Source organism: Stegostoma tigrinum, chromosome 7, assembly GCF_030684315.1.
Source record: "Stegostoma tigrinum isolate sSteTig4 chromosome 7, sSteTig4.hap1, whole genome shotgun sequence".
In the NCBI taxonomy this organism is placed as follows: domain Eukaryota; kingdom Metazoa; phylum Chordata; class Chondrichthyes; order Orectolobiformes; family Stegostomatidae; genus Stegostoma; species Stegostoma tigrinum.
Window position 1 is genome coordinate 89,464,916 of NC_081360.1, and position 23,880 is coordinate 89,488,795.

Consider the following 23,880-nt stretch of genomic DNA (forward strand, 5'->3'; position numbering starts at 1 on the left):
GACTCAGGTGTTGCTTGCTTATTCAGGATTTATTGCTTGTCCCTAGCTGCCCTTGAGAATCTGGTGGTGAGCTGCCTTCTTGAGCCGCTGCAGTTCAGCTGCTATGGGTTGACCCACAATGCCACGAGGGAGGGAATTCCAGGACTTTGACCTAGCGACAGTGAAGGATCCGTAACATATTTCCAAGTCAGGAAGGGGAGTGGCTTGGAGAGGAACATGCTGGTGTGAGTATTCTCACACATTTGCTGTCCTTGTCCTTCTAGATGGAAGTGGTCGTGTGTTTGGAAGGTTCTGTCTGAGGAGTTTTGATTAATTTCTACAGGTCTTGACAGTAACACCACAAAAACAATTTTTTTTTTAAAAAGATAGATCAAGATCAGTTCAATGCTTTTTGACAAAATTCACTGTACAGAGAAATCCCAGTAATTCGAAAGCTTCCAAATAATTCCTGGGTACTGCTAGAAAAACACAAGGGCCTGTACTGCGCTGTAATGTTCTATGTTCTATGTCATCTCATGGGCGCCCTGACCTTGGTTATAAAGCTTTGGAGGCAAGTCAGCACATGACCGATTTCTGCTCCAAATGAGCCACCTCTGGAACAAATGGGTATGTTTGGACGGTACTACAAGAAATCTCTCAATTCATACAACATGAGAAAGTTATAGCTGCCAGAAGCTTGAGAACAAGATACCAGCTTGTTGCCCCATCAGTCACTCCAAGACACCATGTTCGCCATTTCCTGCTTTTGAAGTGAAAGACAAAACACCCCAGTGTTGTGCTTATCAGACATCATCCCCAGAGTCTTTCTGAGGATCATCTTACCATTGGGTATCATCAGAGCAGAACCAAGGCAGGGAAATAAGGTTCAATCCAGTCTAAGCTTCATTTGAAAGTATACATGTGGCATTTTAACCCTAACGCAAAAGCAAAATAATCAGAAAATATAATAGCTCACCCTGAATGGCATAGGCTGACAGCTGGACTGATGTGTCAAAAGGGCATTCTAACCTGGATAGGTGAAAAAGAAACGAGTTTATTTTTCAATAATAAACGCAAAATTAAGTTCTACTCAAGACATTAAGTGGCACAATGCCAGAGGGTGATGTGATTTGATTTGATTTGATTCTGTGCCCACAGTTCACCATCCAAATGCAATTCCAATCACTGTTTGGTTTCAAGAAAGGCAGCAAGTGAAAAGTTAACCATTTTCCTGCACAGAAGGTCAAGTTAACCTGTGAAAAGTTCCTTTACTTCAAAGTGAACAGATTGCATGGATAAGCTAATGGGATTCACGCATGAAAGACTTGAAATGAAGTTGTTAAAACACGCTGGTTCAGGTTTTGAAGTGTACTTTACTCTGTTTTTGGTTATATATCATGGTACCAATACTCAGCATGAATGTCTTAAATGTTGAACTGTTTTTCTTTGAAGTATTTAAGCAGTATTTGGAGGAATGAATGGTACCAGTGTATTTGTTTTACAACAGCAGAATCCCTCAAGCCCACTCTATCATTCAACAGGACGATGGCTCCACTCTCCTGTCTGGTCTCCATAATCTCTAAGTAAATCACACCTTTGTTAATCTAACATGTGTCCAATTCAGTCCTGAATACATACATTGATTCAGTATTCACTGTTCTCTGCAGAAGCACATTCCGAACACAATGTTCAAACAGAAGACATTTCTCCTCACCATCTTAAATTACAACTTTTTATTTTTAAATTTGACTTCTAGCTTGTGAAGCTCCCGAGGGAAAATCTTCTGAGTATCTATACTCTTAAGATACCTAATAAAAGTGTGAATATCACATTTGCCTTCCCATTACTTGCTGCACTGACATACTGATGTTTTGCATTTCACATACAAGAATACCCCTTGTACAACGCTACTCTATATTCTCTCCATTTAAATATATTCCACTTTTTTATTCTTCCTGAACAAATCGCATCTTCCAGAAGCTCTCAGATGAGAACAACAATGTCATTACCCTCTTGAGTATTACAAGAGAAATCCCAATTCTGTCTTCATTCCTGCTCTAAAAATCTAGATCTCCCAACCCAACAGCACCTGCACCAAAAGAAATGTAACAGTTCAATATGAAATAGGTCACTTTGACTGGGAGAATGAAAAAATGGAGATTATCACTTAAACGGAGAACAACTGTAGAATTCCAAAGTACAGAGGCACCTAGGTGTTCTTATACAAGAGTTTCAAAAGTCTCATTGCTTCTTAGAGAGTCATAGTGGTATACAGTTTGGATGTAGACCCTCTGGTCAATTCATCTATACCAACCAGATATCCTAAATTAATCCAGTCCCATTTGCCAGCATTTGGCCATTTAGCCAGAGACTTTTCCCCAGGGCAGGATTGACTGCCACGAGGGGTCATAGTTTTAAGGTGTTAGGAGGAAGGTATAGAGGAGACGTCAGAGGGAGGTTCTTCACCCAGAGAGTTGTGCGCGCATGGAATACTTTGCTAGTGGTAGTTGTGGAAGCAGAGTCATTAGTGACATTTAAGCGACTGCTGGACATGCACATGGGCAGCAGTGAATTGAGGGGAATGTAGGTTAGGTTATTTTATTTTTGGATTAGGATTATTCCACAGCACAACATCGTGGGCCGAAGGGCCTGTACTGTGCTGTACTTTTCTATGTTCTATGTTCTATCCCTCCAAACCCTTCCTATTGATACAATTACAACATTTTAAAAAGCATCAGGATGTGTATCAGCCTCCACCATTTCCTCTGACACTCCAGGAAAAATAGCCCCAAGCTATTCAGCCTCTCCCCAGAGCTCAAGCATCCAACCCTGGCAATATCATCGTAAATCTTTTCTGAACTTTTTCAAGTTTAAAAACATTTCTCCTATTTGCATATTAACAGGAATCATGCCGGGGCCATGATTATTTACAATATATATCACCGGATTGGATGCAGAAGGTGAACATACACTCTCAAAGTTTCTGCGTGACACAAAGGTAAGTGAGTTGGCAAGTGGTGAGCATGACACAAAGAGGGATGTAGACAGGTTAAGCAAGCAGGCAAAGATTTGTCAGATGGGATGTAATGTGAGATTATGCACTTCGGCAAAAAGTGGAGGGGCTGAATATTATTTAAATACTGCAGGAAGCTACAGGGCCGAGGGATTTGGAGGTCCTTGTCGTGAATGGCAAAATGCTAACATCCAAGCTCAGCAAGCATAGGGGAAGGCAAACAGAATACCTCGAAAGGGAAGGCAGTACAAAAGTAGAAAGGTTTTGCTAAAATTTTCCAAAGGCACTGGAATACGGTGAACAGCTTTGGGCCTCTTATCTAAGGGGAGATATACTGGCATTGGCGTCAGTCCACAGTAGGTTCACTCGGCTGATACCGCATATGGAGGGACTACATTATGAGGAGAAGTTGAGGAGAGTGGGTCTGTTCTAAGCAAATAACATTACATATGTATTAAAACAGACAATGTAATCCTTGTAGTTTCAAACATCCTCAGTACAAAGTAATGGTTAGATGCTTGATTTTGACTGGCGCAGGAAGGATGGGCTAAATGTTTTTTTTCTCTGTGCTGTAGACTTCTATGGCGTAAATACTAAATGACACTTACTTGCCACTCAGGATGTCCTGCTTCAATTGTAGTACAAATAAGTACCTGTAGATTGACAAGGAGACAGAGTCAAAACTTAAAGCAAACCCACTGGAAGGTCATTTTTTCACCATATAAAACGTAGCAGTTATAATTAGAATGGCACTTTTGCCTGAGGATGGAGGAAGCAGATCCAATATTAAATCCCAAAAAGGAAAATAGTTAAATGCATGTAGTGAGAGAACTGTAGGCCTACAAGGACCAGGTGCCTAGTTGGATTATTCTTTCAAAGAACTACCATAGAGAGGATAGACTCAACGGCCTCCTTCTGCACAGACTACAAATGTAAGACAAACTGACAAGCAGCATGCTTAACCCATGCCAAGTGTTTAGGGAACCATTCTAAATGCAACCTGCAATAAAAAAAAAGTGACCCTACAAAATGAGAAACTACAAACAGATTTGCTCTGAGACAATCAGAGGGGAAAAGAAAATCCCAGAAGCGCCTTTAAAAACAACACAACAAGTCCTTTACTGCTTCAACTCAATGTCACGGTGGTTTGGTCACATGACTGAAGGCAGCTTTATCAAAGGTCAGCGTGTGACAATCTTGATGTCACGTGGGGCACAGAAGCAGACAGAAAGGTCATGGAAACTAGCAATCCAAAACCGGGCCAGGTTACTACAGTCAACCAATCCATTTCATGGCCTAATTCCAATTACCTCCAGGACTAAAAGCAGACTATTCAGACTGTATTTCATTACAGCTACAATAGCAGATGTATACAGGCAAACAAACATGATCAGAGGGTCAGCAGAAAACAGAAAAGTAGTCGGGGGGTTCAAACCACATCTAGCTAAAAACAAACCGCATTGTTAAAAAGCAGCTGCAACAATCTGAAGTCACCTCCACCCATTTGGATGAGGGCTGCAATCAGGCATATTTACTCTTCCAACATATCATTTCCTCCCCTCCACTCCCACCCCTCAATACTGTCCTCACTTCACCTGAAGACATTGGCTTGTGCCGGGATACCAATCCACGAGAAATTAATATCAGTCTCTCCCTCCTCCTTCACTACTTTAGAACAAAGCACAAAGTCCTATCATCTACAGCTGCACAGCAGAGCCTAATTCTCATCTGGACCAGACACATATGTGTGCTGACCTGCCAGTGAATAGCAATCAAGGCAAGATTCCTGGATGATTATGCCTTGCATTCTCACCCAGGCCCATCTCAATCCCAGACTAACAGAGGCCAAGTGAAATCCATTCTACTGCTGCTGCTCAATTAAATTGGTTCCAGTGAAAAGGGGTCTAACCCCAACAGCTTCTTGGTGAGAGTCCGTCACAGCCATCTTGGACTTCACATGTTGCAAAACAGCCAAAAAGAGCATTACAAGCACTTTCTTTGTCCTTGGAAATCTTTCCCACTGGTGAATGAAGCATCACATTGTCAGGTTCTGAGGAAGGGTCACTGGACCCGAAACGTTAAATGCTTTCTCATCCACAGATGCTGCCAGATCAGCTGAGCTTTTCCAGCAACTTTGTTTTTGAATCATATTGTCAGGGTCAGATATTTACCGGGGGAAAAAATACGGTGAATACCAATAATGTTACCATTTCATTATCTCTCCCAAGTTTTGTTATTACATGGAGATTTGTGTTTGTTCTATGCTGAGCCTTGGCAAGCCAACAACTTTCAGCTTGTGTACTTGTTAAGAGGCACTGAACTGTAACTAGCACTGAACACTCTTGCATACACACTGTGGGGGAATTGCCATTTCCAGATTGAACACACACCTCCCTCTGGGAATGAACCTGCTAGAACTTAAAGGAACCGATTATCATTCCCATAATTTCCTGAAGGCAGTTCTGCAAATAGGCAATAGATGTTGCAATACTGTGCACTGTCCCGGTTCCTATGTCAAACTTTATTTGACAATACTCCTGTTACCAGTTAGTATACAACAGGAGTCAGCCAGAATTGAAATAGATCCCGCAAGGGATCAGAAGACTCTCAGCTTCTAATTGGCTGAAACAGACAAATCATTCAAATCTCAAACCTGACTGTCCCTGCTTTGTGCTCATGGGCAACCTAAGGCAAGTTGACCATGAGGGTTCCTACTTTTATCAAAGGTTGGAAAAAGGGGGAGAAAATGGATACAAGGATTTCTATTGCCAATCAGTAGCCAACTATTAGCAAAGTAGGAATCTGAGTGAGTTTGCCTTGGCAGCGAAGACTGTTCCACTCCAATGCTTTCAGAACACTGGATACAACAGAAGTAATGACCACTCAACAGTTTGTAAGTCAACTGACAGAATTTATGCCTCTACAAAAAGGAAGAGAAGCAAATAAATATTTGACAACTGCTGCGACGTCATACCAAAAGTCCTTTAAATCAGATACAACCATCAAAGGAAAAGCCACAAAAACAAAGCCACACCTTACCTTGTTAACTCTTCACGAAGATTATTTGGTTCAGAGGAGTAAAACTTCACCCTCAAATGAAGGCAGTACGGTGGACCAACTGCAAGGGGAATGCTAAAAATAAACAACTATGCATATAGACCACAACAAAAATAATCCAATTTCCTGGGCGCTATTTCAAAATCGGAGAAAATGCAACCATTCACTCTAAAACATCATAATGGAGAGCAGAATAGGAGTATTAACATTCACCAACCCATTCCTTTCTGCACACTGGAGGTCTCCGAGTTTCCTTTGTACAACTCCTGCATAACTAGCTGAAGCAGCATCGAACATTGCGGAATTTAAAATGTGAGTCACAACAAAAAGTACTTACTTGCCTTTTTCCGCAATCACATCAACATCACATAACCAGAAGCAAGCTCCAACTTCAAAACTGGTCACAAGGGTTCTTGGTCAATTTGGTTATTTGGGAAGGGCCATCAAATTGCATTCACTTTTTCAAAAAAATTTGGTGCATAAATTCAAATGAATCGGAAATTTGTCATTCAAGTTCTTTCTGGTTCAATTCCCAAATTATTAGATTTGCTTACACTGTTCCTTTGCCCTGGTTCATGCATAATGCTACATTCAAGATTACTTAAAATGTGCATGAGCCGATGTGAAACACATACATAAGCATTACGTTATAGACTTGCTCGCCAAGCGTTCGATTGCAGACGTTTCGTCACCCTGCGAGGTAACATCGTCAGTGCGCCTCGGTGAAGCACTGGTGTTCTGTTCTGCTTGTTATTTGTATGCCACAGTTTGCAGCGTGGTTGGCATCACTTCCGGTTCTGTTTCTCAGTGGTTTGCATATTGGGTCCAGTTCAGTGTGTTTGTTGATGGAGTTCCAGTTGGAATGCCAGGCCTCCAGGAACTTGCTGGCATGTCTTTTGTTTGACTGGTGGTATTATGGATGTGTCGAATTTGTGTCCTTGTTTGTCTGTGTGCATTGAGACCAGTGAGAACTGGTTGTGTCTCTTGGTGGCTGGTTGGTGTTCGTGAACTCTTGTTGACCGTTTTCTTCCAGTTTACTGGTGAAGCAGCAGAGGATGGTTTGGTCTATAGTATCCCTCAGGAGTACCTACAGAAATGTCCTGGAGTTCCCAATGCTTGCCTTCAAGTCTGGTCTCACTTTTTGACACACTATGGTCATTCAATACAGTGACTTAGTGTCAGTTTTCACTAACTCTACTTTACCACATCATTCACTTTAGTAAATACCCTCTAAATCCAAATTTACCTTTCGCTTGGTCCCTTTTATTTCTGGACAATCCTTTAGTATCACTGCCTCCTAAGCTCTCTGTGAACCTTGTTTCACATCTCCAACATTCCATCCTGGTTCCCATGGCTGAAACCTTCCCTCGAGGGTTAGCCTTCTTGCTCCTCTGATGTTGCTTGGCGTGCTGTGTTCATCCAGCTCTACACCTTATTATCTCCCCACAGTACGTAGTCCCAGCTCCACACAGGTATAACTTGTCCACCTTGAACTGACCAGAAGTCACAGGAGAAGAGCAAGGCCATTCAGCCTATCAAGTCTGTTCTACCATGCTGATCAAATAATCCTCAATTCCCCTTTCATTCGTTTTTGTCATAACCCTGGATTTCCTTACTCATTAAATACCTATCTCAATCTTGAATATGCTAAATATCCCAGCCTCAACAACAAGCTTATCACAGATTCACTAGCCTCAGAGAGAAGAAATTCCTTCTCATTTCTATCCTACATATGTGACATTTATGCTGAGATTTGTTCTTAGGCTTTTCCACAAGGCAAACAACCTTTTTGCATCTACCCAGTCATGTCCCAAAGCATCTCATATGGTTTAAATAAGGCTGCCTCTCATTCTTCCCTCTCTCTGGCACCAGATTAATCCAAATGCCCCTTGCTCTTGCAGCAATTCTCCAGCCGTGTATCTTCTTAACACACCCGCACACAGGCGCTAAATATTGAGATTAAAAAGCAGAACCTTAAAGTTAGTAATGTTCTCCCTGACAGCTCAGTATCTGACTGAACATTAAGGCTTTCCCATCCCTGCATGAACCATATCTTCTGACCATTCTACCTTGCCCCTCCCCTCGAAACATTCTTGTCCTCTCAGTGACCTCTGGCATCAGGCAGAGACACATTGATAATTGCAAACATGACTTTCCAACAACATTAATAATGAATCCCTCTTCCATTTCCACACTTTCTGCTCTTAAATTCATTTGCCCCACACTGTCACAACCGTGCTTTAGACTGCACTCCCAGTCCCTCTCCCAAGGATATCTGGTACTCAAAACTGGTTCAAAAGTGCTACATTCCCAAAGAATTCCAGCACAGTCCTACCCCTTCCAACATGGTTGTACAATCACCTGCTCACTATTCCATTGGTTTCTTCTGTGCTGCAAGTTGAACACCATGCACCCCCAAAAATACCCAGCCTTCTCACATGTCTTACAGTGACTTCAGCCACCATTTAGCTTCGGGTCCGAATACATCAGAGATAATTCTAGCTTCCATGGTCACTGGCGCTTGTGAAGCATCCTGGATGCACCACAGAACAAGACAGGCCCTGGCACAAGATTCCCTCGCTCTTAAAATGATACTTCAAGCGAATGAATCAGTTGCAATAGCTTTAAGCAAAAAAAAACTTACTTTTCACTTGCTTTCTGATGCTCTTGGTGTTGTCCAACCAATGCTGCAGCATAAAATATAGACAGATATAAATTATGTTCAGAAACAGCTAGCAGACTGTGTAAAAGCAGTGAACAATCCTGGCTTACATTCCCAATATAAACGGCCGTCAAGTGACCTGGTACCAAACCAAATTTGCTTTTCTTCACGAACATAGCAGTGAAACAATTCAATGCATTCCCACTACAAAGATATTTTCAGATTATAAAGTAAGCATACAGAATACCAAAAACAATTACTCAGTTTTAAATAGCTGTTAAGAACACATCGTAACTGACTAAGGCATTGAACTATAGGAGACAGATCATGCTGGGGGTGAGGGGATTGGGGGCGGTCTGTTTAATTCTGACAGAGTGCAGGAGAGTCAGTGGCACAGCAGTAACATCAAAACACTTTCAGAAAATTAAGTGATAGACATCCCCTCCCTTCAGACCTCCGCTCTCATATTGAGAGGGAGGAGATTGTCCTGAAAAGGTCAAGTGCTTTTCTCTCTCTTCCCACACAAGCGCTGTCTGCCCTGCTGAGAGTTTCCAGCATTTTATGCTTTTATTGCCTCTTTCCAGCACCTGCGATGGTTGGCTTTTGCCTGGCAAGTGGCTCTGCGTCTCCGGTGATGACGGGAGAGGAGCTGGAAGATGGTTTGCCTGCTTTGGTTTCAGCTTCTCAAGTTGTTTGTCTGCTCAAGGACAGCATCTTGACATTCAAAAGAGAGGAATCGAGTTTGACATGAAGCAGATCTAAATCGGCACGGAATATGAAGCTTTCCGATCTTTTGATGAAACTGAGAATTGTGATGGGCTCTACAAGAGCAGGATAATTCCCTCTGCCAGAATGCTCCCTTAATTATGGGAAAAAACATGCTCACAGCCAATCCCAGAAACAGGTACTGGCAGGGATAGTGTTTTAGAACTTTGTACATAATGTTAACCAAGGCAGGGAACTTAAAGTAGTTTGTCAAAGTTGGTCAGTTATTCATCAAGGATCTGGTAGATTACCTCTGAAACTGTTAATTTGTTACTATTTCTTCAAGGTTTGAGAATTAAGAAAGAAAGAACGAACAGCAGGAAAACAATACACATTACTAAATTATCCATTTCCTTTTACACCTCCCTGTTCTGCTGTTCAGGGACAAATACCATTGTTGAGAACTGAAGTCAGTCTATGTGTTGATCCTAGTAAAACCCTCAGATAGCAATAAAACATAGCCTGACCTTTTCACATCACATGGCTATTTTTAAAGGAATGCAGCCCTGCATGCAGCATTTCAAAGTGAAATAAACATCTGCAACCTTTGGAAACAGATCCAGTTCCAAAACAGTTTCAATAACTGATCAAAATATAAATCAGTTTGTCCACAAAAGCTCCATCAATCAGATTTCAGTAATGCTCACCAACCATCCAATGTCAAGTGAACATTTCAAATTAGAAATGAATTCTGGTTTGGGGTTATAAACTATGAACTGTAAATCTGTGCCCAAGGGGAAAGGATGTTCAACAACCAGATTTGGCCTTGCACTGCTTTTGCTTCTCCCCCAACCCACTCATCACAGGCCTGTTTTCTTTCAGCTCCTCCGCATTCCAGCACTAGACATGTAAAAGCTCTTAGCCAAGGAACAATTCGCGTTTTGTTTGAAAAGCCACTGAAAGCTCAAATCGTCAGCTTTCAGTCTTCTTACATGAAACAGCCCCCTGCATTATCCAAGCAAAACATGGGCCCAATATCTAAATAGCCTCATCAACAGCGGGTGGAAAGTTAAATTGCTTACGTAGAAAAATTGCCATTCCTTCAGGGAGAAAAGCAAGTGCATTTTGCTTCCCATTTTCTTTTTTATTCACTAGTGGGACATGGGCATTGCTGGCTAACCAGCATTTGTTTTCCATCTCTAATTGCCTTTGAGAAGATGGTGGTCAGCTGCCTTCTTTAACTGTGGCAATCTATTTAGTTTAGATAGACCCAAAATGATCTCAGGGAGGGAATTCCAGGATATTGACCCGGCGATAGAGAAGGAAAAGCAATACATTTCCAAGTCAGGATGGTGAGTGGCTTGGAGGGGAACTTGTAGGTAGTGGTGGTGTTCCCATGTATCGGTCGTCCTTGTCATTCCAGGTAGAAGTGGTTGTGGGTTTGGAAGGTGCAATCTAAGGATCTTTGTTGAATTTCTGCACTGCATCTTGCAGCTGGTACTCACTTCTGCTACTGAGCATTAGCGGTAGAAGGAGTGAATGTTTGTCAATGTGGTGCCAATCAAGCAGGCTGCTTCGTCCTGGACGTCTTAAGCTTCTTGAGTCTTGTTGGAGCGGCACTCATCCAGGCAAGAGGGGAGTAATCCCTCACACTCCTGACTTGTGCCTTGTAAAAGATGGACAGGCTCTGGGGGGGAAGAGGAGGGGGAGGAAACCAGTCAAAAGTTGAGATGCTCATGACAGTATTGTCAGCCTTTGACCTCCTCTTGTGACTGCTGCATTAAGCTTCTGGTCAATGTCTAACCCCGAGGATGTTGCTAGTGTGGGATTCGATGATGGTAACACCATTCAAACTCAAGGGGGAGTGGTTAGATGGTCTCTTACTGGTGATGGTCGTAGCCTGGCATTTGTGCAGCATCAATGGTACTTGCCACTTGTCAACCCAAGCCTGGATATTGTTGTATTTGAACATGGGCTGCTGCAATATCAGAGGATCACAAATGGTGCTGAACATTGTGCGATCATTGGGAAACATCCCCACTTCTGACTTTATGGTGGAGAGAAAATTATAGGTGAAGCAGCTGAAGATGGTTGGGCCAAGGACACTACCTTGAGAGACTCCTGCAGAGGCGTTCTGAAACTGAGATGACTGAACTCCAACACCACAACCATCTTTCACTTCTGCCAGCAGAGTGGTTGCTTCTGATAACCACTGATTCCAGTTTTGCTAGAGTTCCCAGCCATACTTTGGCAAATGCAGTCTTGATGTCACTCTCATCACACCTCTGAAATTCATCTCTTTGACTATGTTCGAACTAAGGTTGGAATGAGGTCAGGAGCTGAATGGCCCTGGCAGAACCCAAACTGGATGTTGCTGAGCAGGTTATTGCTGAACGGATGCTGCTGGATAGCACTGTTGATAAAACCTTCCATCATATTATTGATGATCAAGAGTAAATTGATGGAGCAGTAATTGGCTGAGTTGGGTTTATCCTGATATTTATGTACATGACAAACCTGGGCAATTTTGCTCATTGTTGGGTAGATACCAATGTTAAAGCTGTAGAACACAACATTGGATCGAAAGGTCTGCATGAATCCGGAACACAGAAGCAGAATGTCACCAAAACCTGGCATCTACGTATTAAGTTAAATCTATCAAAGCTCAAATGCATTAAAAGGAAACAGTAGTTTTTGTGCTCCTGAGATGCTGCTGGGCCTGCTGTGTTCATCCAGCCTCACACTTTATTATCTTGGATTCTCCAGCATCTGCAGTTCCCATTATCTCTGATGGAATTTAGATGGAAGTGGGTTGTTGTCATTTTTCACTTCTTTTGTGCTGTTTGGGGCCTCAAAGGGAGAAATGAAGGGTGGTACCATTTTTGGATCCTGCAAACAACGGCAGTGTATAACCAAGTAGACCTCCCCTCGGCCATCAATTTAGACGTCAGATCTGCAAGTTCTGTCCAATTGCTGCTTCTAAGGCAAATGGGCGAGAATAGAGACCTACAGTTTTGGGAGGGCAGCGACAACCTCACTGGCAGAGAAAGGCATTGCCACCGTAGGTGGACAAACGTGTTGGTACATCCACCTTGCTTGGTTTTCAAATGGCTTCAATGTTTCCAAAACACAGGTGACGGAGGTGCCCAGCCCAGCCCACCCTGTGGAAAATCTCACATCATCCACCTCCAGGTAACTGCCAGCTTGTTGATGGTGGTGGGGGCTGGGGGGGGGGGGGGGGGGGGGGGGGGGGGGCAGTGATTGTTCCCAAAGATGACCCATCCTGCCAAGATTGCCAAGTTGAGAGAATTTGTTGGGCTCCTGCCCTACACACTGCTTTCAAAAATTCGTCTTGGAACTCCCTTTTCTGCCTCCGCAGAACTGCCCAGAAAAACAGCGAGAGTTAACCGAATCTAACCTTTCCCCAGCTGGGAAGAATATAACCCTCGTATTCAATACTACAAAATACAATAAAAGGTAATGTTAAAAATGTGATTGTCCAAAGAGAGATTGTGGATTACTTCTGGATAAAAATAAAATAAATGTGAGCTTTCTGAATGTACAAATCACAAAATGCTGGCTAAACAAACATTTTCATTTCACCAAACACCATATATGAACGTAGACAGACAAATTCTTTAAGCATCTTACCGCTACTTGGGCAGAATCCATGAACCTAAGGCCAAAGTAGTCTTTCTCAATGATGTCGAGATGGTACATGATTTGCTCAAAAAGTTCCTGGCCTTTCGCTTTTTTCTAAAGGAACATGAACACAAGAAAATATCAAAGCATAATGCTCAGCAACTTGGATTTAAATAGCTTCAAATTTCAAAAGAATCCTTCGTTTTAAACCATACATTCAAACTGGTTTGATTCATTAACCATAAATAAATTAATAAATGTTGCGGATCTTTCAAAAGGATGAAAATCAGCAATTCTTTTTAAAGCAAGCCAATGTGGCCTGGACACACCAATAAATTATGCTAATGACCAAATTAAGATAAATCAGTCAAGTTGGTAGTGTTAGAAGGGGCACAGATTCATAAGCAGTGACTTGTTTTCTACAGTCTAAAGGGACTTATTTGTTAAAACTGTCCACCTTTTTTTGAATAGCCCAGGAGCTTGTGGATGTTTTTGGCAGGTCCACATTGCTTCCTCCATGTTCACAACTTGGCCAATCAGGGATGATTGGCCTACCAATCAACACCCTTTGAACTATGGCATTCTCGTGCTGAGTGAGGGGTGACTTTGATTGATGAAATCCTGAACAATCTTGACAAGGCACACGTGGAAAGGTTGTTTTCCCTCTGTGTGGGAGTGCAGAGCTAGGGGCAATGTTTCATAAATTAAAGATCTCCCTATTAGGACTGTGGCAATGAGAATTTGTTTTCCTCTCAGAGGGTTGTGCAACTTTCGAACTCCTTGTCTCAGAAGGGGATGGAGGCAACAAGTCATTGAATAATTTTCAGGCTGTGGTGGTTTCTGCCCTTACCCAACAGATGGGAACGTGGAACTTGGAGCGCAAACAGTTTTGTCATGATCACATTGAATAATGCAATAGGGCCTCTTTTTGCTCCTAGCTTGTATATTCAGACACTTGTCGTGATGAGTGCAAGTCAACCAACTTTGGTGACATCTTTCTTTTTCACCAGATTCAAGAGAAAACAAAAATACAACTGTGATTCTTCCCTATCCTCTTTACATCCAGGTGAGTAAAGTGACCAGAAAATTGTTCTATAGCCAGAAAGGAGAGAATAGGTTTGAAAAGCCATACGTAATGGGTTTCTCCTTTAGATGGCAGCAGGACGAGGTCATTCAGTCCTTCAAACCAGTTCTGCACCATTCAGTATGACCATGGTTGATTGCTACCTTAGACTTTATTTGGCTATATTTGCTTTACATGACTCAAACACCTTAAACCAACACAAATATTCACCAACCTGTCGCTTAAGAATTTCAATTTCATACACTCCCATGAGCACTTCTCAAACTCACTCTTAAAAGGTCTAATTTTGAGATTACACCCCATTACTCCACAGACTAAATGATACATGACGGAAAGATTAAATTAGATAGGAGCAGCAAGTTCAGAAAAGGCTTAGCAAGTTAGGCAGCATCCAGACGAACACAGAGGGTTCTGGGTAGTGATCTGAACGATCAACCAGAAATGTCAACTCAGTTTCCCTTGTCACAGATTCTGCCCAGATAACAAGGTATAGAGCTGGATGAACACAGCAGGCCAAGCAGCAGTGTAGCAGCAGGAAAGCTGATGTTTCAGGTCTAAACCTTTCATTAGGAAGGGTCTCGGCCTGAAATGTCAGCTTTTATGCTAAGATACTGCTTGGCCTGCTGTGTTCATCCAGCTCTATACCTTGTTTTCTTGGATTCTCCAGTATCTGCAGTTCCTATTATCTCTATCACAGACTCTGCCCATCTGCCTGGGCTTTCTCCAGCATCCAGAGAATTTTGCCTTTGTCCATAAAGTAGATTCGTTTTGAGGAGAAATTATCAAGCTATTCATATTTTCCCAGGGGTGGCGGTGGCCTAGTGGCATTATCGCTGGGCTGTTAATCCGGAGACCCCAGATAACGCTCTGGAATCCCGCCACAACAGATGATGGAAGTTGAATTCAGTAAAATATCTGGAATTAAGAATCTAACAATGACCATGAATCCATTGTCGATTATCAGGAAAAACCCATCTGGTTCACTAATGCCCTTCAGGGAAGGAAACTGTCATCTGGCCTACATGTGACTCCAGACCCAGAGCAATGTGATTGACTCTTAACTGCGCTCTGGGCAACTGGGTTGGGCAATAAATGCGGCCCGGCCAGCGATGCCCTCATCCTGTGAATGAATAAAGAAAAAATAATTAAATTCCATCCATTTACTGGATGGTCAATATTCAAAAAGTGATAGGAGTGAAGTTTGGGATCTCAAGAAAGGGACTCAAAGCAAATTTAATGCAAACATTGGTAGCAGCGTTACTACTGAAAATGAGAAACTCAAGAAACATTGAAGCGTTACGCTGGAATTAAATTAAATGAGGTACTGTCCAAATGAGTGAAAGTTGACAGATCCAAGATTGATTTCAAACACTGGGGCTGCTTAGCGAGTTTTGAGAAGATTTGTAGCTCAGGTTGAGGTTTTCAGACGTTTCGTCACCATTCTAGGTAACACCAGCACTTCATCAGAGGCTCACTGATGATGTTACCTAGAATGGTGACGAAACGTCTGAAAACTAACCTTCCAGCTCAGTGAGCAAACTCACATCAAGAACTGGGGCTATTTTCCCTGGAGTGTCAGAGGCGGAGAGGCGATCTTATAGAAGTTTATAAAATCATTGGGAGGCAAGGATAAGGTGAATAGCCAAGGTCTTTTCCCTAGGATGGCAGAGTCCAAAACGAGAGGGTGTACATTTAAGGTGAGAAGGGCAAGATTTAAAAGCGACCTGAGGGGCAACTTTTTCTACACAAAGGGTGGCTCGTGTATAGAAATAGCTGCCAGAGGAAGTGTTGGGGACAGATACAATTATAACATTTAAAAAGCTTCTGGATGGGTATATGTGAGGAAGGGTTTTGAGGGATACAGGCCAAATGCTGGAAAATGGGACTAAGTTAATTTACAATATCTGGTCGGCATGGACGATTTGGACCGAAGGGTCTACTTCTGTGCTGTAGATCTCTATGACACCCAAGACAGTTGAAATTCTTAATGAAGAAAATTCTGAAGAGATTTTAAAAACTTGGACAAGACAAGCCATTGGATCTGGAGTGACCAACCTCTAGTTTGGTGGGCACACTGCTGCAAACCTGGGTCCATAAACCTCCTCCCACTCCAGACATTCCAATACAGCCCATTGATTATAATCCTTTGCCACTCGAGTAAGTATCTACCTTCCCCTTAAAGGGTTCATGTCACCCACTCCATATGATAATGAGCTCTGCACTTTCAATAACATCCTAAATTTCTTGCTAAACATCACTGGTGACCATCTCATATTGCAGGAGTGATTGTAGTTTCTCTAATAGCAGTACTGAGTACACAAGGCTTTCTGACTTCATCTTTTTAAAAGTTGCTTACTGCATGTTATTCCAGGTTATTCGCAAGAAAGAAAATACACATTTCTTTTAAAAATAAGTTGCATATGTTCTGACTAAAACAGAAATCACATCAATCAAATATGTCTATTGCAGCGTAACTGTAGTCTTTAAGCCAACTTGCAATTGGCTGAATTTTGCAGAGTGACTGTGATTCTGGGCTGGATACTGAATTCTGTATTCTGCCTGCCAGAACATTTTGATGAGCAATACCGTGGGTGCTGGACACATGGGCACTGCCCTTCAGCCCCAGACTGATGTACTCCTGTCGTGAAGGAATGGCAGGTATCGAGACTACCGCTTACAGTCATCAGTCTAATGGCAGCAATTCCACCAGGTTCAAAGTGCCATGGTGCGGCTGCTCTCTCTACAGAAACTGCTTAATCTGAGGGCACTGTCTGGCTACCCCCACTGCATAACAAAAACACGTTCTATAAAGCAGCACCATCACTGAAGAAACAAACAAACAGACAGTCTGTGTGTACAGTGCACTTTTTCTTATCCTTAATATTGTCTCCCCAAATGGCGCCAGAAGTGACTGGGTGCATTGCCTGTGGCACTAAGAGGGTTCTGGGCCCACATTTAAATGGGCTAGTGACACTAAATAAAGTAATTCATTCAAATGTTTGGGGGGAGGGATGCTGACCCTCACTGAGAGATTAAGAGATATATTATTGCACACTCCTGAAGCAGATGGGACTTGAATGCAAGCCTCCTTGTCCTAGAGAGAGGGAAGGTATCACAGTGCCACAACAGCCCCATTGCCCGATTTGATCCAGCACTAATAATAATTCTCAGCTGAAGTTATTGAATTGTAACAACAGCACAGTAAGAACATAAGAAATAATAGCGGCTCTGCACTACTTAGCTCTTTGAGCCTGCTCCAACATGCAATAGAATCATGGCCCACCACCTATCTCAGTGACACTTCTTGGGTTACACCTCATCCCTCAATTCCCTTAGCATCTAAAATATAACTGCAGTCAGGCTTGATAGATTCAGTGTCTGAGCATTTGCAGCTCACTCCAGCAGATAATTTCAATGTTCGCAACACCTTGAGAGTTTACATTTCTCATTTCACTCCTCATCCCAAGACCCTAACTCACGGGTCTAGATTCCCTGAGGCAAAGGAAGCATCTTTGTAGCACTGATCTGGAGGAGATAGTGGCCAAGTAGTTATGACACTAGGCTAGTATTCCAGAAGTCCAGGCTACCTAGCAGGGAGTGGAATTTAAATTCCATGAACAATTCTGGATTATGAAGCTAAGCCCAATAACGACAACGATGACATCTATCATCAATTCATAAGAACCTGTGCGATCGTCTCACATCCTTTAAGGACTAAAATAAATGTTTCTTACCTGGTTTAGCCTACATGTGATTCCAGCCTCACAGCAATGTTTTTTACTCTTAACTACCCTCTGGAAAGGTTTACCATACAAGCATATTTGAAACACAAGAGTCTGAGCCCTCTTGACAGGGGCTGAGTGTGGAGAGGATGTTTCCATTCATGGGAGAAACTAGAACAAGGGGTCACTGTTTAAAAATAAGAGGGTCATCAGCTGAAACAGAGAGGAGGCAAAAAAAATTCTCTCAGTGGGTTCTGACTCTGGAATTCTGTCCCTGAAAAGTTTGTGGAAACAGAGTTCTTGAAAATTTCTAAAGCAGAGGTAGATAGATTGTTTTTCAGTGAAAGGCAGAAAGATTATCAGGAACAGGCAGGATTTTAGAACTGAGGTTACAATCACATGAGCCATAATCTTTTAAATGGCAGAGTAGTCTCAGAGCTGCATGGCCTACTTCTACTCCACAGTTGTAGGTTTCTATTGTAAGCCACTCAGTTTGAAAGATGCATCAAACAAATGCTGTCCACATCAGCAACACTCATCCCATGAAAGAATAAAAGTGTCCTGCCCCTTTAACAACATTCTATGTTCCAAAAGTTTCACCTCTCAATCATCTAAATTCTAGAGATGACAGGATGGTTTAGTCTAATCAAACCCTGCTCATAGGGATAATCTCCTCCTGTCCAGGAAGCGGAGTAGTGAACTTTTTTTGCACTCTCAAAAGGTCAAAATACATCCTTCTTTCATTCAGGAGATCAAAACTATATTCAGTACTCCAAAGCCCCATGCAATTGCAGGCAGACTTTACTGTTACATATGACCCACTTTGCAATAAAGGCCAGCAAAACAACTGCTTTTCCAAGTGCTTTCTCTACTTGCATGTTAAGTCATTCATTATTCCATCTGAAACCTGACATTATTTGCTGCAATTCAGATGAAGAAAAAACGGTCTCAACTACAAATCATTATCTTTCTGCATTCCTTTTTAAAGTGAGATTTCAACACAACTTTTTGTGATTCAGTTATATACAAGTAACATTAGCACAAGTAGCACATGAGGACAGTTGGTAAAATGATCCCCAATGGATCACTTGTTGGTATAAAAGAAGAGTGATCTAAAAGTAGAATTTGCAATCACAAGGACTAGCTGAAACACCAGCATGAGAAATATTTAAGGGGAAGCTAACGATAGCTCACGAGAGTAAAAGCCAGCACAGATCAGTTGTGCAGAATTACATGCTTTGGTGATGTGGGCCACTGGGTAACTTTGTAAAAATGTCATTTCCATGCCTCGTGAAGAATTTATCTTCTCCCTGGTGCCCCATTCCAAAAACACAAAGCAACCACAGCACATAATTACAAGTGAAACAAATTTTCTGCAGAACAATCATGGTGCTTCAACACCATCTCCCAAGCCACATTTGGCTGAAGCTGAACAGGCCAAAGATCAAACTTAATTCATCAAAAGGTGCATGGTAATTTCTGAATCAAGTGAAACAAAAATGTATTTTTCCACTCAGAAGTCTCCTGAAAAGCATTTTCTAATAAAACAGCCAGTCAAAAAAAATTCATTACCATCAAAGCTTTTATTTTAAGATAAACACAAAAAGAGTCTTTTAGGTCAGTTAAATATGCAAAGGCCTCTCATATTTGTCCAGTGCTTAGAAAGTCTGACAATGCTGCTGAAGTTGACACAAAAGCCCCATTGTAAAACCGTAACGAATGACGGCCCAATGCTCACAGGAATCAGGAGGCAGATTTTCTTTTCGAAAAACTCAAACTCCATTTCTTTCCAGCCACCCACAAATCACAATAAAACATGCAAATACAAACAAACCAAGCTGGACAGCTTTAACCCACTGAGTGCCGGTATATCACACTTAGACCAATTTGTGCTCAAACTATAGCTGCATGAGTGAGGAAGGGACTCAGAAGCTGTGTTTACGTTTCCAGAACAAAACAGCAAAAAAAGGCTTTAATTTTAAAACCCAAATAATGCGGTTCACTATACCAAAAGTGTATAAAGTTTGATTTGAATACTAAGGAGTGATGGACTATTTAATACTCTGTTGCAAAGCAGAGAAGGAAGAGATGACAAATGAATCAAGTCACAGAAATTTACTCCACTGTTAAATGTCCCCAAAAAGTAGAAAACGATTTTAAAAACACAATAGGAAGAAGATCAGTGCAGATAAAGAATTCACGCAGGTATATTGCACACACAAAAAATGTGAACAATCAGCATTCAGAGATAGTAGGAACTGCAGATGCTGGACAATCTGAGATAACAAGGTGTAGAGCTGGATGAACACAGCAGTCCAAGGAGCATCATAGGAGCAGGAAAGCTTGATGTTGAAATGAAGAAGGATCTAGGCCCAAAATGTCGGCCTTCCTGCATGGCATGGAAAACCTGAATCCAATGGAAAAAAAGATATGCAAAAAAAAGTAACTAGGAGGTGGCAAAACCAAACTTTTATGAAATAAAAGCCCAAAGAACTGCAGATCCTGTAAATCAGAAACAAAAACAGAAATTGCTGGGCAAACTCAGCAGGTCTGGCAGCATCTGTGCAGAGAAATCAGAGTTGACCTTTTGAACCAAGTGTCAATTCCTTAGAACTGAGCTTGTCCAGCAATTTGTGTTTTTTTTAAAAACTAGTTCTTTCATGGGATGTGAGCATCACTGGCACAGTCAGCATATGCTGCCATCCTTAACTCTCCTTTGATTGCATGGCTAGCTAGCTACTTCAGACAGAAGTTAAGAGTCAACCACATTGTTGTGGTTCTGGAGTCACATGTAGGCCACAGCAGATAAAGATGACAGATTTCCTTTCCTAAAGGACATCTGTGATTCAGAGAGACTTTTAGAGACACAGACAATTATTGTCATGGTCACCATCAAGGAGGCTAGCTTTCATACCTTCGATTTATCAATAGACTTCAAATCCCATGAGCTTCTATGATGGGATCTGTACCCATGGCCCCAGAATATCAGCTGTGTTAGTGGCTCAGTGGACTTGACATACATCATTATCTGTCTTTCTCCCACCAAACTGGATAGTTAAGGAGAGAGATAATGGGAACTGCAGATGCTGGAGATTCCAAGATAATAAAATGTGAGGCTGGATGAACACAGCAGGCCAAGCAGCATCTCAGGAGCACAAAAGCTGACGTTTCGGGCCTAGACCCTTCATCAGAGAGGGGGATGGGGGGAGGGAACTGGAATAAATAGGGAGAGAGGGGGAGGCGGACCGAAGATGGAGAGTAAAGAAGATAGGTGGAGAGAGTGTAGGTGGGGAGGTAGGGAGGGGATAGGTCAGTCCAGGGAAGACGGACAGGTCAAGGAGGTGGGATGAGGTTAGTAGGTAGCTGGGGGTGCGGCTTGGGGTGGGAGGAAGGGATGGGTGAGAGGAAGAACCGGTTAGGGAGGCAGAGACAGGTTGGACTGGTTTTGGGATGCAGTGGGTGGGGGGGAAGAGCTGGGCTGGTTGTGTGGTGCAGTGGAGGGAGGGGATGAACTGGGCTGGTTTAGGGATGCAGTAGGGGAGATTTTGAAACTGGTAAAGTCCACATTGATACCATATGGCTGCAGGGTTCCCACGCGGAATATGAGTTGCTGTTCCTGCAACCTTCGGGTGGCATCATTGTGGCAGTGCAGGAGGCTCATGATGGACATGTCATCAAGAGAATGGGAGAGGGAGTGGAAATGGTTTGCGACTGGGAGGTGCAGTTGTTTGTTGCGAACTGAGCGGAGGTGTTCTGCAAAGCGGTCCCCAAGCCTCCGCTTGGTTTCCCCAATGTAGAGGAAGCCGCACCGGGTACAGTGGATGCAGTATACCACATTGGCAGATGTGCAGGTGAACCTCTGCTTGATGTGGAATGTCATCTTGGGGCCTGGGATGGGGGTGAGGGAGGAGGTGTGGGGACAAGTGTAGCATTTCCTGCGGTTGCAGGGGAAGGTGCCGGGTGTGGTGGGGTTGGAGGGCAGTGTGGAGCGAACAAGGGAGTCACGGAGAGAGTGGTCTCTCCGGAAAGCAGACAGGGGAGGGGATGGAAAAATGTCTTGGGTGGTGGGGTCGGATTGTAAATGGTGGAAGTGTCGGAGGATAATGCGTTGTATCCGGAGGTTGGTAGGGTGGTGTGTGAGAACGAGGGGAATCCTCTTGGGGCGGTTGTGGCGGGGGCGGGGTGTGAGGGATGTGTCGCGGGAAATGCGGGAGACGCGGTCAAGGGCGTTCTCGATCACCGTGGGGGGAAAGTTGCGGTCCTTAAAGAACTTGGACATCTGGGATGTGCGGGAGTGGAATGTCTTATCGTGGGAGCAGATGCGGCGGAGGCGGAGGAATTGGGAATAGGGGATGGAATTTTTGCAGGAGGGTGGGTGGGAGGAGGTGTATTCTCGGTAGCTGTGGGAGTCGGTGGGCTTGAAATGGACATCAGTTACAAGCTGGTTGCCTGAGATGGAGACTGAGAGGTCTAGGAAGGTGAGGGATGTGCTGGAGATGGCCCAGGTGAACTGAAGGTTGGGGTGGAAGGTGTCGGTGAAGTGGATGAAATGTTCGAGCTCCTCTGGGGAGCAAGAGGCGGCGCCGATACAGTCATCAATGTACCGGAGGAAGAGGTGGGGTTTGGGGCCTGTGTAGGTGCGGAAGAGGGACTGTTCCACGTAACCTACAAAGAGGCAGGCATAGCTGGGGCCCATGCGGGTGCCCATGGCTACCCCCTTAGTCTGTAGGAAGTGGGAGGAGTCAAAAGAGAAGTTGTTGAGTGTGAGGACGAGTTCAGCTAGGCGGATGAGTGTGTCGGTGGAGGGGGACTGGTCGGGCCTGCGGGACAGGAAGAAGCGGAGGGCCTTGAGGCCATCTCCATGCGGAATGCAGGTGTGCAGGGACTGGACGTCCATGGTGAATATGAGGTGTTGGGGGCCAGGGAATTGGAAGTCCTGGAGGAGGTGGAGGGCGTGGGTGGTGTCACGGACGTAGGTGGGGAGTTCCTGGACCAAAGGGGAGAAAATGGAGTCCAGATAGGTGGAGATGAGTTCGGTGGGGCAGGAGCAGGCGGAGACGATGGGTCGACCAGGGCAGGCAGGTTTGTGGATTTTGGGAAGGAGATAGAAACGGGCCGTGCGGGGTTGGGGAACAATGAGGTTGGAGGCTGTGGGTGGGAGGTCCCCTGAGGTGATGAGGTCGTGAATGGTGTTAGAGATGATGGTTTGGTGCTCAGGTGTGGGGTCATGATCGAGGAGGCGGTAGGAGGTGGTGTCGGAGAGTTGGCGTCTGGCCTCGGCGATGTAGAGGTCAGTGCGCCATACTACCACTGCGCCACCCTTGTCTGCGGGTTTGATGGTGAGGTTGGGGTTGGAGCGGAGGGAGCGGAGGGCTGCCCGTTCTGCGGGGGAGAGGTTGGAGTGGGTGAGAGGGGTGGAGAGGTTGAGGCGGTTAATGTCTCGACGGCAGTTGGAGATGAATAGGTCGAGGGAGGGTAGGAGGCCAGGGGGTGGTGTCCAGGAGGAGGACTTGTGTTGGAAGCGGATGAAGGGGTCAGTGGAAGGAGGGTTGGGTTCCCGGTTGAAGAAGTAGGCATGGAGGCGAAGACGGCGGAAAAACTGCTCTATGTCCGACCGTGACTGGTATTCGTTGATGTGTGGTTGTAGGGGGACAAAGGTGAGCCCCTTGCTAAGGACTGACCGTTCGTCCTCAGTCAGTGGGAGGTCTGGGGGGATGGTGAAGATGCGGCAGGGCTCAGTGTGGCTGTCTCCTCTGGGGTTGCTGGCTGTGGAGGTTGTGGGCGGAGCGATGAGGTCGGCCGTGGGCGGGGTTCCGTCGGCCGTGGGCGGGGTTCCGCCGGCGTCGACCGTGGGCGGGGTTCCGTCGGCGTCGACCGTGGGCGGGGTTCCGTCGGCGTCGACCGTGGGCGGGGTTCCGTCGGCGTCGACCGTGGGCGGGGTTCCGTCGGCGGTGGGAGGATCGGGGTGGGCGGCAGCAGCTGAGGTGAGGGTGGTGTGTGGGCTGTAGTACCTGGA

General features: G+C 44.1%; 1 protein-coding gene across 2 annotated transcripts in view; it reads right to left on the reverse strand.

The window, feature by feature from the left end:
• Positions 1 to 23,880, reverse strand: part of epb41l5 (erythrocyte membrane protein band 4.1 like 5) — a 111,792-nt gene that overhangs the window by 35,190 nt on the left and 52,722 nt on the right. For both annotated transcript variants that reach the window (XM_048534021.2, XM_048534020.2), the window contains exons 2-6: positions 13,068 to 13,172; positions 8,694 to 8,736; positions 6,032 to 6,110; positions 3,601 to 3,645; positions 956 to 1,008 (exon numbers count right to left, since the gene is read on the reverse strand). In XM_048534021.2, the coding sequence (XP_048389978.1) occupies positions 956 to 1,008; positions 3,601 to 3,645; positions 6,032 to 6,110; positions 8,694 to 8,736; positions 13,068 to 13,172 (325 nt within the window). The remainder of the gene's footprint in view (positions 1 to 955; positions 1,009 to 3,600; positions 3,646 to 6,031; positions 6,111 to 8,693; positions 8,737 to 13,067; positions 13,173 to 23,880) is intronic.